Source organism: Cololabis saira, chromosome 16 (genome assembly GCF_033807715.1).
Source record: "Cololabis saira isolate AMF1-May2022 chromosome 16, fColSai1.1, whole genome shotgun sequence".
NCBI lineage: Eukaryota > Metazoa > Chordata > Actinopteri > Beloniformes > Belonidae > Cololabis > Cololabis saira.
In genome coordinates this window covers 26,601,587-26,615,878 of record NC_084602.1, presented here as the reverse complement: position 1 = coordinate 26,615,878, position 14,292 = coordinate 26,601,587, and the positions used below count along the sequence as shown (strand labels likewise).

Here is a 14,292-nt window from a genome sequence, read left to right as displayed (position 1 = left end):
ATTTACATGTTGTGACTTGTGAAGCAACCTTATGTAGAAATGACTACATAATGAGATGCAACAATCTTATGAGCAAATACAAGTAAATAATTAAATACAAATAGGGAAATGGAAACAAAGTCAACAAACTATAGTTCATTTTGGCAACGTGGCACAACCCAGTGTGCAGTTATCCCACACAGCACCCCAAAACCCTGTTGGAGCTTCCACTAAGTGCTTCCAGCCAATGGCCTCTGGCCAACTAGTGTGGCTGACTGTGTGAGTGCAACATCAGACAGACAGACATCCGTACAGACTGCAGGAGTAATTGTTTTGTCACAGCAGCAGACACATACAGTAGCACACACGTAACTGTCACGGCTCAGACACAACACCAGGCAGAATCAGAGTCCAAGAGGCTTTAATCTTATCAAAGGCAGGCAGGGGTCAAACCGGGCAGACAGGCAGATCAGGCAAACAAAACCAAAGGGGCAGGAAAAAATCCATAAACCGGAATCAGGCAGGTTCGCAGACAGGCAGGCAGGCAGGAAGGCAGGCAGAAACAGAACAGGATCAGGCTGGAAAAGCGAGGCATAAACACTCGACAATGTGGCAAACTAGAAGGTGGAAATGGGCCGGTATATGAGGGGAACTGCTGATGAGGGAAACCAGGTGTGGAGCTGTGTGGGAAGGCACAGGTGAAGGGAATGAGTGGATTTAGGGTGGCAGGATCTGGAAAGACAGGGGAGTGAGTTAAACAGTAAAAAAACCCTATCCTACACTGTGAAACTGTGACAGTTACAGTTATACAATAGCTGCATAATAAAACACAGAAAAACAGGGCCTTTTACATTTTGTGCAATGGTAAATTAAAGTTAAGAAATTAAGTTAATAGATATAGGCAATGTTATTTAACGGTACATACAGTAAACTACAGACCGAGTTGAATAAGTGTGCCTCCATTCAAAATACAACTGATGTCATGTATGTGGCAGGGAGACACATGTTGTGAGCAGAGCTGATCTTCCTGAGAGTTCACATGTGGAAGCTGAATTAGAGTGTCAGCATGGAGCAACACATCTCATCTCAGCAGACAGACTACAGGATATCAGGTCTGCCACAGGAAAAGAGGAGAGTTACGCCACCAAGATGGCACGATCTTCAGAAATGTGTGTGCTGTCATACCTGGTGCAGGGCAGACGTCAAAAATCGATTACACGCATCACACCTGGGTGTAGAAGGATGTCTGAAAAGGGTTAGAGAGTGTATCTACTGGCTGGGCATGAATGATCTGTTACAAGTCATATCCAGATTTTCAGGACAATGATGCCAACATATGAACAATGTCGACCTGTCCAGGGTGTAACCCCTGCCTCTCTCCTGAATATTAGCTGGGATAGGCTCCAGCAGACCCCCATGAATCTGCAAAGGATAAAGCGGGTATAGATAATGGATGGATGGATGGATGGATGGATGGACGGACTGTATTGCATTAGTCTTTGTCGCCCTCTGGTGTGAAGAAGCAGAATTGTTGCATTTAATTTCATGTTTTATACCCCACACTCCTCTTGGAAAGAGCACAGTTCACTCCGTGAAACAAAAAAATCGCTTTCACGCATTATTTCATTTTCAGTTTCAATCTTATATTTTTCATCATTATGAAGACTTTCAACTCCATTATGCTAGGAATTACGAAATGTCTTCTTTTATTGAATGAAATACAGGCCACAACTCCAGTATTTCTTTTTTAATACAATTCAATTTGACTTCAGTTTTGAAACATAAAACAGACGACAACTGCTCATTTTCCCAATTCTTACAGAGCCCCCAGGATGGAAACCGAGGTGAACCACTTTGGGCCCCTGAGCAAGGCCCTTAAGCCAAATTGTTCCCCAGCAGAGGTGGACAGAGTACTCGACCCCAGTACTTGAGTAAGAGTACAAATACTACTGGTCAAAATTTACTCCGTTACAAGTAAAAGTAGCTCAGTCAAAATATTACTCGAGTAAGAGTAGAAAAGTACTTGCTTTTAAAGGTACTTAAGTATCCAAAAGTAAATGCGTTTAAATTTACTTTAAGTAAAAGTAAGAGTAAGAGTAAATTTCTTAATTTCCACATCAGTAAATTACTATATTTTTCTCAAACATTGAGTTAAGATACGGCCAAGGATTTTGTGAAAGTCCCTGCTCCGAGTCCGGCTCATTATCAGACTCAGACGACTCAGCGGATTGTCTTTCTTCTCCTGACGCAGGCGTAGCCATTGTTGCGGCTATGTCTTGACTTGTTGCGGCTCTGTCTTGACAAACTCAGGCTACTTTGGCGGTATCGTTTTGAGGAGGCTTGACGTATTTCCGCTTTACGTACATCCCAGTGGAGAGCGTGCACTGTGATAGGTCTCCTCCTTTGACAAAAACAGCTTGTGTCCAATAGGATTTTAGGGAAGAAGAAAAAAGAGCAGACCTGAAAGTAACGAGTACTTTTCAGCCTTCCTAGAAATTTACTCCAGTAAAAGTAAAAATATTTGTCTTGGAAATGTATTCAAGTAAGAGTAATAAGTACCAAATAAATCTAATACTCAAGTAAAGTACAAATCCTCTGGATATGTACTTAAGTACAGTACTCAAGTAAATTTACTCCGTTACTGTCCACCACTGTTCCCCAGGCACCATAGAAATGGCAGCCCACTGCCCCTACTCATTTCAGTGTGTTTCAGTGAGATTTATACTGACAAATAAAGATAATTTACCTTACATTTACATTACAAGTGATATTTATTCTTTAACGCAACAGTATATGCAATGAGATCAATACCAACACCTATGACAGACAGACAGACCATAATATGGGAAAGAGTAAACATTCGGCTGTTTGGGAACAAGCAGCAGACATTACAATTGCAGATGGTGGATATCATCACCCTCACGAGGGAACATATATTTTATTGGTGATTTTATAATACATTCATATACAGTAACCATCAGAAACATGTACAACTTACATTTATCAACATCATGCATAAACTTAAGGGGGAAAAAATATGAGCGAAGGCACCAGCTTGACTGCTTGCACAGTAGAATGCAACAATCCACAAGTCTGCATAAAAATTGGGATTTATAAAAAAAAGAATCACTCAACATTATGCCTGGATAACTATTTAGATATTAGATGTAGATATTATTATTATTATTATTATTATTATTATTTATTTCCTTTTTCTAAATTATTTAGTTGAATAGGGCTTTTTATTTTTAATATCAGGAAAAATATATTCATACAAAAAATTAAATCAGCTTTTGGTATATCAGGTAAATTTCCAAATGTAAATGAAATATTTTAATAAAAAGCTCTCCATTGTGGTGTTTAAACACATGAGTTCTTTGCAGATAAATTATAACTGCTCACTTCAGTAAAATGTAATAAATCATCAAAGAAACTCAAAACTAATCATGAAAACAAATATAACGTTATCAGAAACTTCTCATTTGGAGTTCATGTCTTCTGGAAATAATGCAGTTATCACTGCTGGCTAATCATCGCTATTAAACATCTCACAACAATTTTCTTAAAGATGCTGAGGACACTGAAAATCTTTTTTTTATATAAATAGCTGCAGCATGTAGCGTTAACAGCTATAAAACAAAAAAGAAAAAAGCTATAAATACAGTAAGTGCCGGCAAGTTTAGTAAAGTTACAAAGTAATAAAGTTTTTAGTTAATTTAATGATAAAAAAATAAGAGACATCATCTGTTTTTTATACTATTATTCAATAGTGTTTGCATTCTCCAGTAGTTACTGCAACATGCTGCTAAATGCCAAACTTAGACGTCTCTCTAGACCAGTGTTTCTCAACCTTTTTGCTCCGGTGATGTGTGAATGACAAGGGCAGACATGAGACTAGTGCACAGGTTCGTTGTTGTTGTTTTGGTGTAGCCTAGTTATGGCCGACAGTAACTGGTTTTGAGTAATAAAATGCTAGTTTAAGACCAACCGCTTGTCGTCTTTCTAATGTCCACTCGGAAGCTACATTAATTTTGTGCATTTATATTTTTCCAAAAATGATTTGGCGACCCCCAGAAATCATCTTGCAACCCGAAACTGGGGTCGGGACCGCCAAGGTTGAGAATGGCTGCTCTAGACGCATCTTTGTGCATCTTTTCCCTGCTATTGGACTGCGGGAGCGGTCTCTTTGTCCTTTCCTCCCTTCCTTGGAAGCCTCTGACCGATCCCATACGGCACGTGACACGCCACCGTCCCCATCTCTGCCGCCCCCTCCACATGAAACATCTGGTCATCAAAGAAGATATGCGGCCTGATCTTCTCCAGCATCGGGCCCTTGGGTGCTCCCGCGAGAAACAGAGCCTCGTCGATCTCAAGACCCCATGAACGCAGTGTTTTCAGGGCTCTAGTCCCAGAACTGGCTGCGCTGCGAGCTGTCACCAGGTACGTCCGGATGGGACAGTCCATGCGCTGGCCTTTGGCGTAAAACTTCTTCTGCAGCTTTCCTAAAACCTCCAGGAAGCCCTTCAGTGGTCCCTGAAAGAGGAATACACGCAAGTCAGCAAAATAGTGTCCATTTGGTTGCAGTTGCTGCATTCGTCTGAGGCCCATTATACATTCAAAATCATCTACTATACCTGGGGCCTCATTTATAAAGCTTGCTTGCGCACAAAACAGGGCTTGAAAGATGCGCAAGCCACCTTCCAGGCAAAGGTTGGGATTTAAAAAGAAAAAACGTCAGGGTTGGCGTCTCATTCATCCTGACGCCCAAACAGGCTGCAGGAAGCCGCTGCGCATGCTCAGCAGGCTCATTCATATGCAAATACTACTTTGCATTGCCCATTTATGGTATGACGTGGGCGTGTAGAGGGCGGGATATGAGGCGAATTCACCTGCGCAACCTTCCAGCTGGACTGTGATTTATAAAGCGAACATTGCGTGCACACGGTTTTATAAATCCAGATTTTTTTTTGCGCCCGCCATTTTCGGCTTTTGGGTTTACGTGCACTTTTAGTATGAATCCTACGCACTCTTTTATAAATGAGGCCCCTGGACTTCAGGCCACAACTCTTTAGCACAATACTGACACGTGTATTTACATCCACACATGTTGGTATGAAACATTCATACAAAGTAAACAGCAGTAATTTCAAACTTATTTTTTACTAAAAGTACTAAACAATATTGACAGGTGATTATCTGTGTACTGTACATGATCCAGCAGCTTGTTCTCATGTGCCTTCTCGTGCTCAAAGAACTTGTCCAGTCCGTGCGCCTTGAAAATCTGCTCGGACTCATCCGAGAACAGGACGGCGTCGCCATCAAAGGCAACGCGCAGCTGAGTCTCCGACACCGCCCTCATCTTCTCTGGAGTGAACATGGTGGCTGCTGCTATTCCTGCGTCACAGAGTTAGTTAGTTATCTTTATTTCGGTCAATTATAAGCATAAAAAGCAAGATAAACAGTGTCAGACAGACGGTGTTCGACACATGAATATCACAGCCCTGGGAGTCTTTATTTCACCTTTTTTTTTTATTATTAAGTTTATATAGTTATGTAGCAGCAGAGTCTTTGTTTTCTCTTACTCACCTTCCTCAAGTGCCTCCCGAACCTTCACCGGGTCAGCAGACAGATACAGATTTGAGTGGTAGGCCTTCAAGTAGCCTATGGGACTGTTTCCTCCAGTCATACAGAAGCGCTCGATGAACAAATCTGCAGAAACGAGTGGTGAAAGGATCAAGGAGCAGCAGATGTGCACAAAACTCGACACAGCTGATGTTCAGTTCAGATGGTCAGCGATTAACTTTTTTTTCCCACAATGATGTCATACTTTTCCCACAATTATGTCATACTTGCTGTCTGCCTTGTCGGCATATTTGTCCATGAACTCTGCCAATCGCAGCTGATTATGATTCCAGTTTTTACTCATGCAAATGTGATATGGAGTCGGTGCTGCACTCATTAGTGGAAGATGTGTGAGTGTTGGCTCGTGAAATGAGAAGCATCCACTTCCAGCATTTACTCTTGGGGAGGTCACATTGTGGTGTGCAGACCATGAGAAAGCTCCAACTGTAACCAGCATCGGTCCCAGTTCATCCACAGGGACCCTGAGCGGCGTTGGAGTCTGTCAATATTCAGGACCTCACAGAGGAGCAAACAGAGCTTCAACTGAGAAGAGTGAAGGACGACAGTGAAGCGCATTCTGGGGTTACAGCCCCAGCCCTTTTTGTCTTATCTAGTCAGCAGAGGATACTGTGACGCATTGAGCTGACTTCATGTGCACACTTTGATGTCCGTGTGATCTGGGGAGAGCTCAGGTCATGAAGTCACTGACAGTGTGGGAACAGACTGGACCAGCTGTGGAGTCCGTCCCATCCTCATTCTGCACTGAATGTTATGTATGACCATTTTTGTCTTCTTTGGAGTTTAAGGTCAGATCCTTTAATGTTCATATCAGCTCCATCTTTCCTCCTCCTCTGCCACAATCAGTGCATCAACAATCCAAGTTCGATCTGCCCGTTTGGTCTTGTTTGTTATCAACCAGAAGCATACCTGTCAAGTCTCCTGTTTTGGCTGGGAAACTACCGTATTTTATCCCATTTTCCCGCCGTCCTCCCATATTAGTATTTTCCTGTAAATTTCCCGTTTTATAATATATTTTTTTAAAAGCATCCCTGTGCCTCTCCAAACTGAAATGTCATGTGCTTTGCGAGAACTGCCCCTTGCTGTAGCCTGGGCGGCAGTTCTCACGAGGTTAGTGGCAAAACGGGAACAAACTCGGAACAACAAATCAGAGAGATGGATGGATGTAACGAAAGAGAAGACATTTCTGCCCAAAAAGCAGGGATAGAATATGTACTTTCCTAAAGAGGAACAGAATGGGGCTCAGTTATGCGTTCTGAAAGACGTGTAACTGCAATGTTAGTGTTTCTCACGGGAGAGGACTGATGTCTGTCAGCAGCAGCAACGGGAGGCTCAGAAACAACAGAAACTGTGTCATCATCATGAATGCCAGAGAGCCACATAAGTGAAAATTACAAATTAAAAGAAAATGTAAATGTTTCACTTCAGATAAGCTGAAAATATTTAAAGTAAATAAATGTGCTTTAAATTCCCTTTTGTGTTTTCATTTAGGCTCTATTATAATTACATACTTAGGAATGTCCACAGCATTTCAGCGTCAACAAAGGTAGAACTATCAGATTCTGAGCACATAATTGTAGTTTGTAAGTGGTTGACAGGTAGTTATTTTAGATTTCTTGGAAACCTGTCTCAAAAAATGTAAGGGATACTGGACCTCAGTTGGGCTGGTGGGACAGCGACGGAAAATGTCCCTTATTTTTAAATCCAAAACTTGACAAGTATGCCAAGAAGTACGTACAATGAAAACCGCTGCTCTGATTCATTAGCTTTTCTTTTCTTTCTTAATCCTGACATAACCATCACAAATGTTGGGGGCCAAGCTAGGTGCTGCTAATTTAAGATGACTAAGCAGGTGCACAAAGAAAATCTTGGGAAAGAAATGACTCGTGCATGTATAAATTAGACAATTTTCAAGTTTTAGATTGATAATCTGATTTGGTTTTGTAGACTGAGTCTAAATTGTGGGCTTCACGATGCGGCAGAGAAGATATTTAAGGGGAGCAAAATGTGACATTGCCCTAAACAATGTAATTATAAAAATAGGCCAACTATGACCTATTTAGCCTCATATAAGACAATATGCCTCTTAGCTGTGTATCTACAAATACAGTAAACTGGCTGACTGCTGGGTTCATCACAGATATGCATATCCTTTGTTTGCAAGAATTTGGATTTTCTATTTACAATGCAGACAAATAAAAATGAGATTCAGAGGAATTGGATTATTTTGTGAAAAGCAACGCTGATAAAACTGTAGAAGGATTTTTCTTGCCCAAACAGCAGTTCTCCGTTGAGCATAGCAGCGCTTTCAGTTTTCTGCTAGTTTAACATACTCTCATCAGAAATATCTGGAAACAGCAGATGCACCACTGCCACAAGCCCCTTTACATTGTTTAAAGCGCAGATCTAGCGTGTCGCCTGTCCTTGCTGGGTGGCGTGTTGATCTGGCCCTCATTAACCCGCCTTGGAGGGTAGTCTCAACTACAGAGAATATTTAATATAAACAGGACTTAAGCGGGGTGACGGGTCGAGGGAGGGAGGGAGTTTGTTGATCGCGTAACTTGAGTACAACCCACCATGGAAGCTTTTTCTTTTTTAACTATTATCATTATTTTATAAAATAAGGAAACAGCTGATAAGAGTAACAACAGCAGCAGGAGGTTACAGGTAGTGCCTATATTTGTCAGATGAGTTACTGGGAAGACAAGGAGATCAGCGAGCTGCTCAGCCTCAGAGTCGAGGACGCCATTAAAGCGTATGTCCAGACGTGGTGATAAATAACACGCCTTGCGTTTTTATTACCAACGTGCGTTAAACTGGCATTCATCATCCAGCGATAGCGGGATCCAATTTAGAAACGCCATGACCTAGCTAACTCTCCTTTCCTCACAGGCATCTTACATCCTGTTGGCCTGAACTTTATCCAATGAAATTCAAGCTACTATTTATCATTCAGATTACAGAGTAATACTTGAGCTCAAAAGCAAGACAAAGGGTGACCCTGCTCAACTGAAGTGGTCTACTAAGCAGAGCAGAGTGAAGCAATATCAATATTTAATTACCCTGCAGGACCACAGGAAATTGGTCAAAGTGAAGGGCAGGAAAAAGAGAAGTGTGATTTTAGAGATTTATTATTTTCAAATAAAACGTTGGACTTCAGGTTTGCACAAAGTCTTTATTGTCTTTGTCTTTATAGTCTTTAATTTATTTAGGACTATTTTTTCTTGGAAAATTGTTAATGGCTGATTTTAATGCTCAAATGGTGAACATTTTAATACCAACTTAACACAGGTTTGTCTTTTTTATTCAAACACAAAACAGTATGCAACTAAAAATTTGTGAAATTTTAAAGCCAAATTTCACACATTTAAAGAACCCAATACACTTATTACTTTCTGGGTAACTGCTGTGCTAGCTCTTCTTGCTGTCCTCAGCCTACAACATGTCATTCGTGTTTCTTAAAGCCAATTTATGCAACATGAGTTTCATGTGTCAGCCCTAAAGATGACTTAAGACATAATAGGTGTACTTTTAGTCTTATTACAAGATATGCTAAACAGCGTATCTACCGTATTTTCGCGACCATAAGGCGCAACTTTTTTTTTTTTTTTTTTTTTAAATGTGCCGGGCGCCTTAAGAAACGGTGCGCCGTGTCTATTACCTGAATTACGGTAATGTCAGGTCGGCCACCATGAGAAGGTAAAAAGAGAAGGGGGCGGTGTCGGTGCTTTTTTTTCCCACCTGCTTTTTTTTCCCGGCTCCCCGTACGTGATGACGTTTCGTCTTGTGATTGGCTTTTGACCGTACGTGATGACGTTCCGTCTTGTGAAAACTGATGATTAATAAATGTAATAAAGCAAATCGATAATTTAAAATGTCTATTAAGATCAAAATATTTAACTGCTTACTGCTTTGCAGCAAGCAAAAGATTGTTTACCCTATACATATAGTAGGCTATTATTGTTCTCAGCTCACTGATGAATCTCCAATTGTCTAATGAAAATAGTCCCTAATAAATATTTTAACTCTAATATTTTTTTTAGCCTATGTCAGTAAGATCACTGATAATTCTGATAATTCCTTGTATATGTTTCTTCTCCCTTTTACCTCCACTATGATCTGCTGCTTCTGACTAAAATACCATCGCGGGGAAAAAATGCACCAAATACAATCTGGTACCCACAGCGGGTGAAGCTGAATGAGACCATCCACTGAGCTGTTTAATGCGAAACAGATGATAAAGACTTTTAAGGATTTGCTTGATGTGTAAAGTGAAATAAAATACAATCAAACTAAGTTTTGCTCCGCTCTATTTAAATAAGCACACTTGTGTGTGAGTGTTCTGCAGCGCCGGCCGGTCGGAACCGTCCACATTCCCCGGTTAAAGCAGCGGCTGCAGCAGCGCGGTGATGGTCGCTGCTGCAGCCGACTTCCTGGTTCCCCAAGCGGGTCCGATGACCTGGTTCCCGGCCGCTTTAAGAGCAGAGATTTCTGGGGTCTGTCTCAGGTCAGATCAGCTTCACTTTCCGAGATTTGCAGCCAAATCTGTCGGTTACAAACCCGGTACCGGATCCCGACATGCGCGTGTGTGTATTCGCGGCGCGACACACAGATTCTCGTGTAGGCTATGTGGTGCTGGACTGGCGCAGCTGATGGACAGAAACTTATGGTGATTTTTAAAAGAAAAACTTTGCATAAGAGGTTTCCAGCCGGAGTCATTATAAGGGTGAATGAAAAGAGGGGGCTGGATGAAGGGATGATGATGATCAAGAAGGTGGCGCAGCTGAATTAACGGAGCTCCTGTCGGATACAAACCCCGGTACCGGCTCCCCGACAGCGCGTGTGTGTGAGCGGGTCCAGCGCGAGGGTCCCGGGACGCGGGACCCGGGACCGCCGCGGGACCCGGTCCGCCGTGGGACCAGCGCGGGGGTGGGGGGGCGGACCGGGACCCGGGACCCGGTCCAGCGCGAGGGAGCAAACGGGGAGCGGGACCCGGGACCGCCGCGGTCGGGATTTTTAAAAGAAAAGCGTTCCCTAAAGAGACTTTTCCAGCCAGAGTGAAATGAAAAGGGCTGGATGGATGAGGAGATGATCAGTGGCTGAGACAGGTTTGTGCAGCAACCCGGTGTTTTTTTTAAATTCTTTAATGCAGAAACAGAATATGAACCTTTGAAGGGTTTAATTGATGTGAAAAGTGAAATAAAATATCAAACGAAGTTTTGCTTCTGCTGTATTTTTAGCGCGTGTGTGTTTTGCAACGCGTGTCTGTGCAGCTCAGTCTCCGTAGACGGCGCCTTTTGGGTCGGTGCGCCATATGTGTGTTTTAAAACCAAAAATGACACACAAAACTGAGGGTGCGCCTTTCCACACAGTGCGCCATATGGTCGCGAAAATACGGTACATGAGCCCATGTGGCCAGTAGTAGCAGCATTACTACATACAGTGGCTTTAAAGGAGTCCTTTTCTGAATTCTCTGGATTACTATAAAAGTAGCCAAAAGACAGAAGGTTTCAAGGCAAAAATCTGAATATCCGACTACAAATTCACGCATTTCAGAGGAAGTGTTCTTTTTGACAGAGAATAACTGTTTTGTGTATATATTTGATGTATATATTTGTATGTATTTGCAACTCACGGTGATGGTTGATGGTATTGATGAGTCTGAGGCCAACATATGCATGGTTGTTTGTAATGAGAACAACATCAAATAGCTCCTCGCTGTCAGGATAAAGCTCCCTCAGTTGAGTGTTGACAGCCTCCAGAGCCTGGGAACACAACCAAAGACAGATTTGCATTAACATAAAAAATCTCACTGCATTGCTGCAGAGAGGGTAACAAGCGTGAGCGCTCTTGTTTGATCCACTGCCTCCACAGTCACGACAAGGAACCGCATTGGTCCTGACTTGTATATACAGTAAGTATGTGCTTGTTTTTCCTCCTCTTTCTCCTCAGTCTCAGACCTTGACAAAGGAGAAGGCAGGTCCGGGGCTGAAGGGCTCTGTTTCGTGCGCCACCTGATACTTGATGTACTCCTCCATGCCTTGCTGCTCAAAGATCTGTTGTTCCTTCTCCATGTTGAAAAGGACTCGGGACGACACGGCAATGGTGATGGCATTCTCCGGTTTGGGCTGGAGGGTGACAGGTAAAAAAAGAGGATCGTGTGGTTATAATTACATCAGGTTCAGAATTAACTGAATGTTGGTCACGGTACCTCTTACTCTGAACAGGAGCAAAGGAAATTTTCTGTTTCCTGACATTTAATTGTGTGTGAACTGAGTGAGCTGATGTGGAAAACGTGACAGCTTGACATAAAACACTTTCATCTGGAAGATGCAACAGGAGCACGACTCCCAGAGGCTGACACTTGTTTGAATGGATCCGTCTCTATGGGGGCTCCTGCAGTTTCTTTTTGCACATAATTTTTTGATTTGCTGATCCTTTAGACCAGTGGTCCTCAGCCTTTTTTCAGTGATGTACCCCCTGTGAAATATTTTTTCAGCCAAGTACCCCCTTACCAGCACAAAGCACTTTTGGTTGTAAAAAAAAGACCTAAAACAGAGCACTGTGCCATCAGTAAATGATTTATGAAACATAAAAATATTGCTGCTATGCTTCAACCACGACTCCATCGTTGGTCCAAGTGATTGACAGGTGAAGCCAGGTGGCATTTGACAGGTTAGGTGGAACTATCCTGGTGTGGGGGATACTCTGCAGTTTTAGGATAATAAGTTCATTTTATGAATTTAGACTTATATTTTCCTCAATTATTTATGAAATATTTATTTTTAAAGGATTTTTGCATGGATGCTACTTTTTAAATATATGTATATTTTAAAATCTCACGTACCCCCTGTAGTGCCTTCATGTACCCCCAGGGGTACGCGTACCCCCATTTGAGAACCACTGCTTTAGATCAACTTTAACCTCTCAATTTGTTCAGAATTGCATCTGAAAAATATCAGTATCGGTAACAGCAACACAACAGATCTCTTGGAGAGACACTTTTCTCTGGACCACAGTGAAATTTGAAAAACTCTGATATCCTGAGTACTGGAAATTATGAAATAACTAGCTGCATCACAGCAACTAATCAGTGACAAGTGTCTTTGAAACTGTCATTAAAATTCTCACACAACGTAATAGAAATAAAAATCAGTGAATGTAACATTAGTTTTAGACAATGGTCCGCCAGATGTCTTATTCAAACCTTGAAGAAATGATGGAACATTTAAACTTAGTCCAAAATTCATCTACACAAACACAGTATGTTTTAAAAAAGTATCACATCTTTCTGACATAAGTATTTATCTAAAAACCTTTGGGAATGTGGACTAATAAAAACATTATATTTACCATTAACTGGTCTGCTGCCACGTCAGGGGAAACTGGCTCTTCTCATCACACATATTACATCCAAGTCTCCTTGTTGGTTAAGTTATGCTATATATGTTACGTTTGGTGCATCTAAAATACCTGTATATGTGGTCTACCTCTATTTTGTGAATAGAAGTTAAAAAGTCATTGGATTAATGAATAAATACTATGAAAATTTAACGAAAGTATACTATTTAAGTATTTAGAGGTAGTTATGCCCAAGGTCTAGTTTTTCCAGGCAAGGACAGTGGACCCCAGTGAGAAAAGATGTAAACAATGAGATTAAACCAAATAAGATGTTACCTGGACAGAAAAAACTTGACAGGATTTTTTTTTTAAAAGCTCTGAGGCAACTCCATACGCCTGCAGTTTTAACTCTTGTTTTATTCTTTCAGTAATTTTTATCTCACCATCCTGATCTATTTTGCTTTTTTCACTGAAGATGGATATTGATGGAGTTAGGTGTTTATTTTTCTGTTAGTTGCTGTTGTCAGTTTTCCCCACTACAAATTACTATTACAACTATTACTACTGTTACTATTTTTCATTTAAAACATGTGCAACAATGATCCTCTCGGCTGCCAGTAATGTCTGACATGCAGCTGCAGCTGAAAATAGATGGAAAAGCTGTAGGCATACTCACTGGTTTAGGTTTCTTAGTGGGAGTGGAGGGATTCACAACCGATCGACTGCTGTTGCTGCCATTCTTGACCAAGTCCTGTCCACTGACGGTGGGAGTGTGACTGCTGTTTACGCTCATCTTATTTCAACAGCTCACCTCTCCTTGCCAGGTTTACACCAAGTCCCAGCGTGTCCCCCTGATGGTCCACTTTTCTCTGCTCCCAACAAAATCCCCAGTCACTGCTGCACTCAAGTGATGAGATCAGTCTGACTGCAGCTGCAGAGGCACTTGGAGAGATGCCATGAGAATGGTGAGCAGGACTGAGGGCTGGCAGGCTACAGGATGCTTAAGGCAGAGTCTCAAAAAAGACTAAATTCAACCTGTAAGCTCGTCCTCTCGGCTTTAGCATCATATGGATGAAAGTCCTTGATCAGCTGGTCTGTGCTGGTCTCGCTGTGTGGTCCTATCTTGAACACACTGTACTGACTTAAAGCCGCTTTGTGTCCTCCCACTTTTTAACTCTTTCCTGGCCTGACTCCCTGAAGCTACAGCAGAGCACGTGATTTAAAATCTATGACAGGTGATTTAAACTCTATGACACTCAGAGTGAGTCGGCGTGTCATGTGTCGTGATGCCTGAAACATCTTCATGCTTCATTTGTCCTGGAGTAAAAGCCG

At 41.9% G+C, this 14,292-nt stretch overlaps 1 protein-coding gene across 1 annotated transcript; it reads right to left on the bottom strand.

Moving 5' to 3' along the window:
- Window positions 1-3,187: 3,187 nt before the first annotated feature.
- On the bottom strand, window positions 3,188-14,076 carry LOC133462032 (cytosolic 5'-nucleotidase 1A-like). Its single transcript, XM_061743128.1, has 6 exons — window positions 13,637-14,076; window positions 11,580-11,747; window positions 11,255-11,384; window positions 5,566-5,688; window positions 5,189-5,373; window positions 3,188-4,512 (listed from the first exon to the last, which is right to left on the bottom strand). Exons 1-6 carry the CDS (start codon window positions 13,751-13,753, stop codon window positions 4,141-4,143), a joined length of 1,095 nt encoding a protein of 364 aa, XP_061599112.1. The 5' UTR covers window positions 13,754-14,076; the 3' UTR covers window positions 3,188-4,140.
- Between the last annotated feature and the right edge of the window lie 216 nt (window positions 14,077-14,292).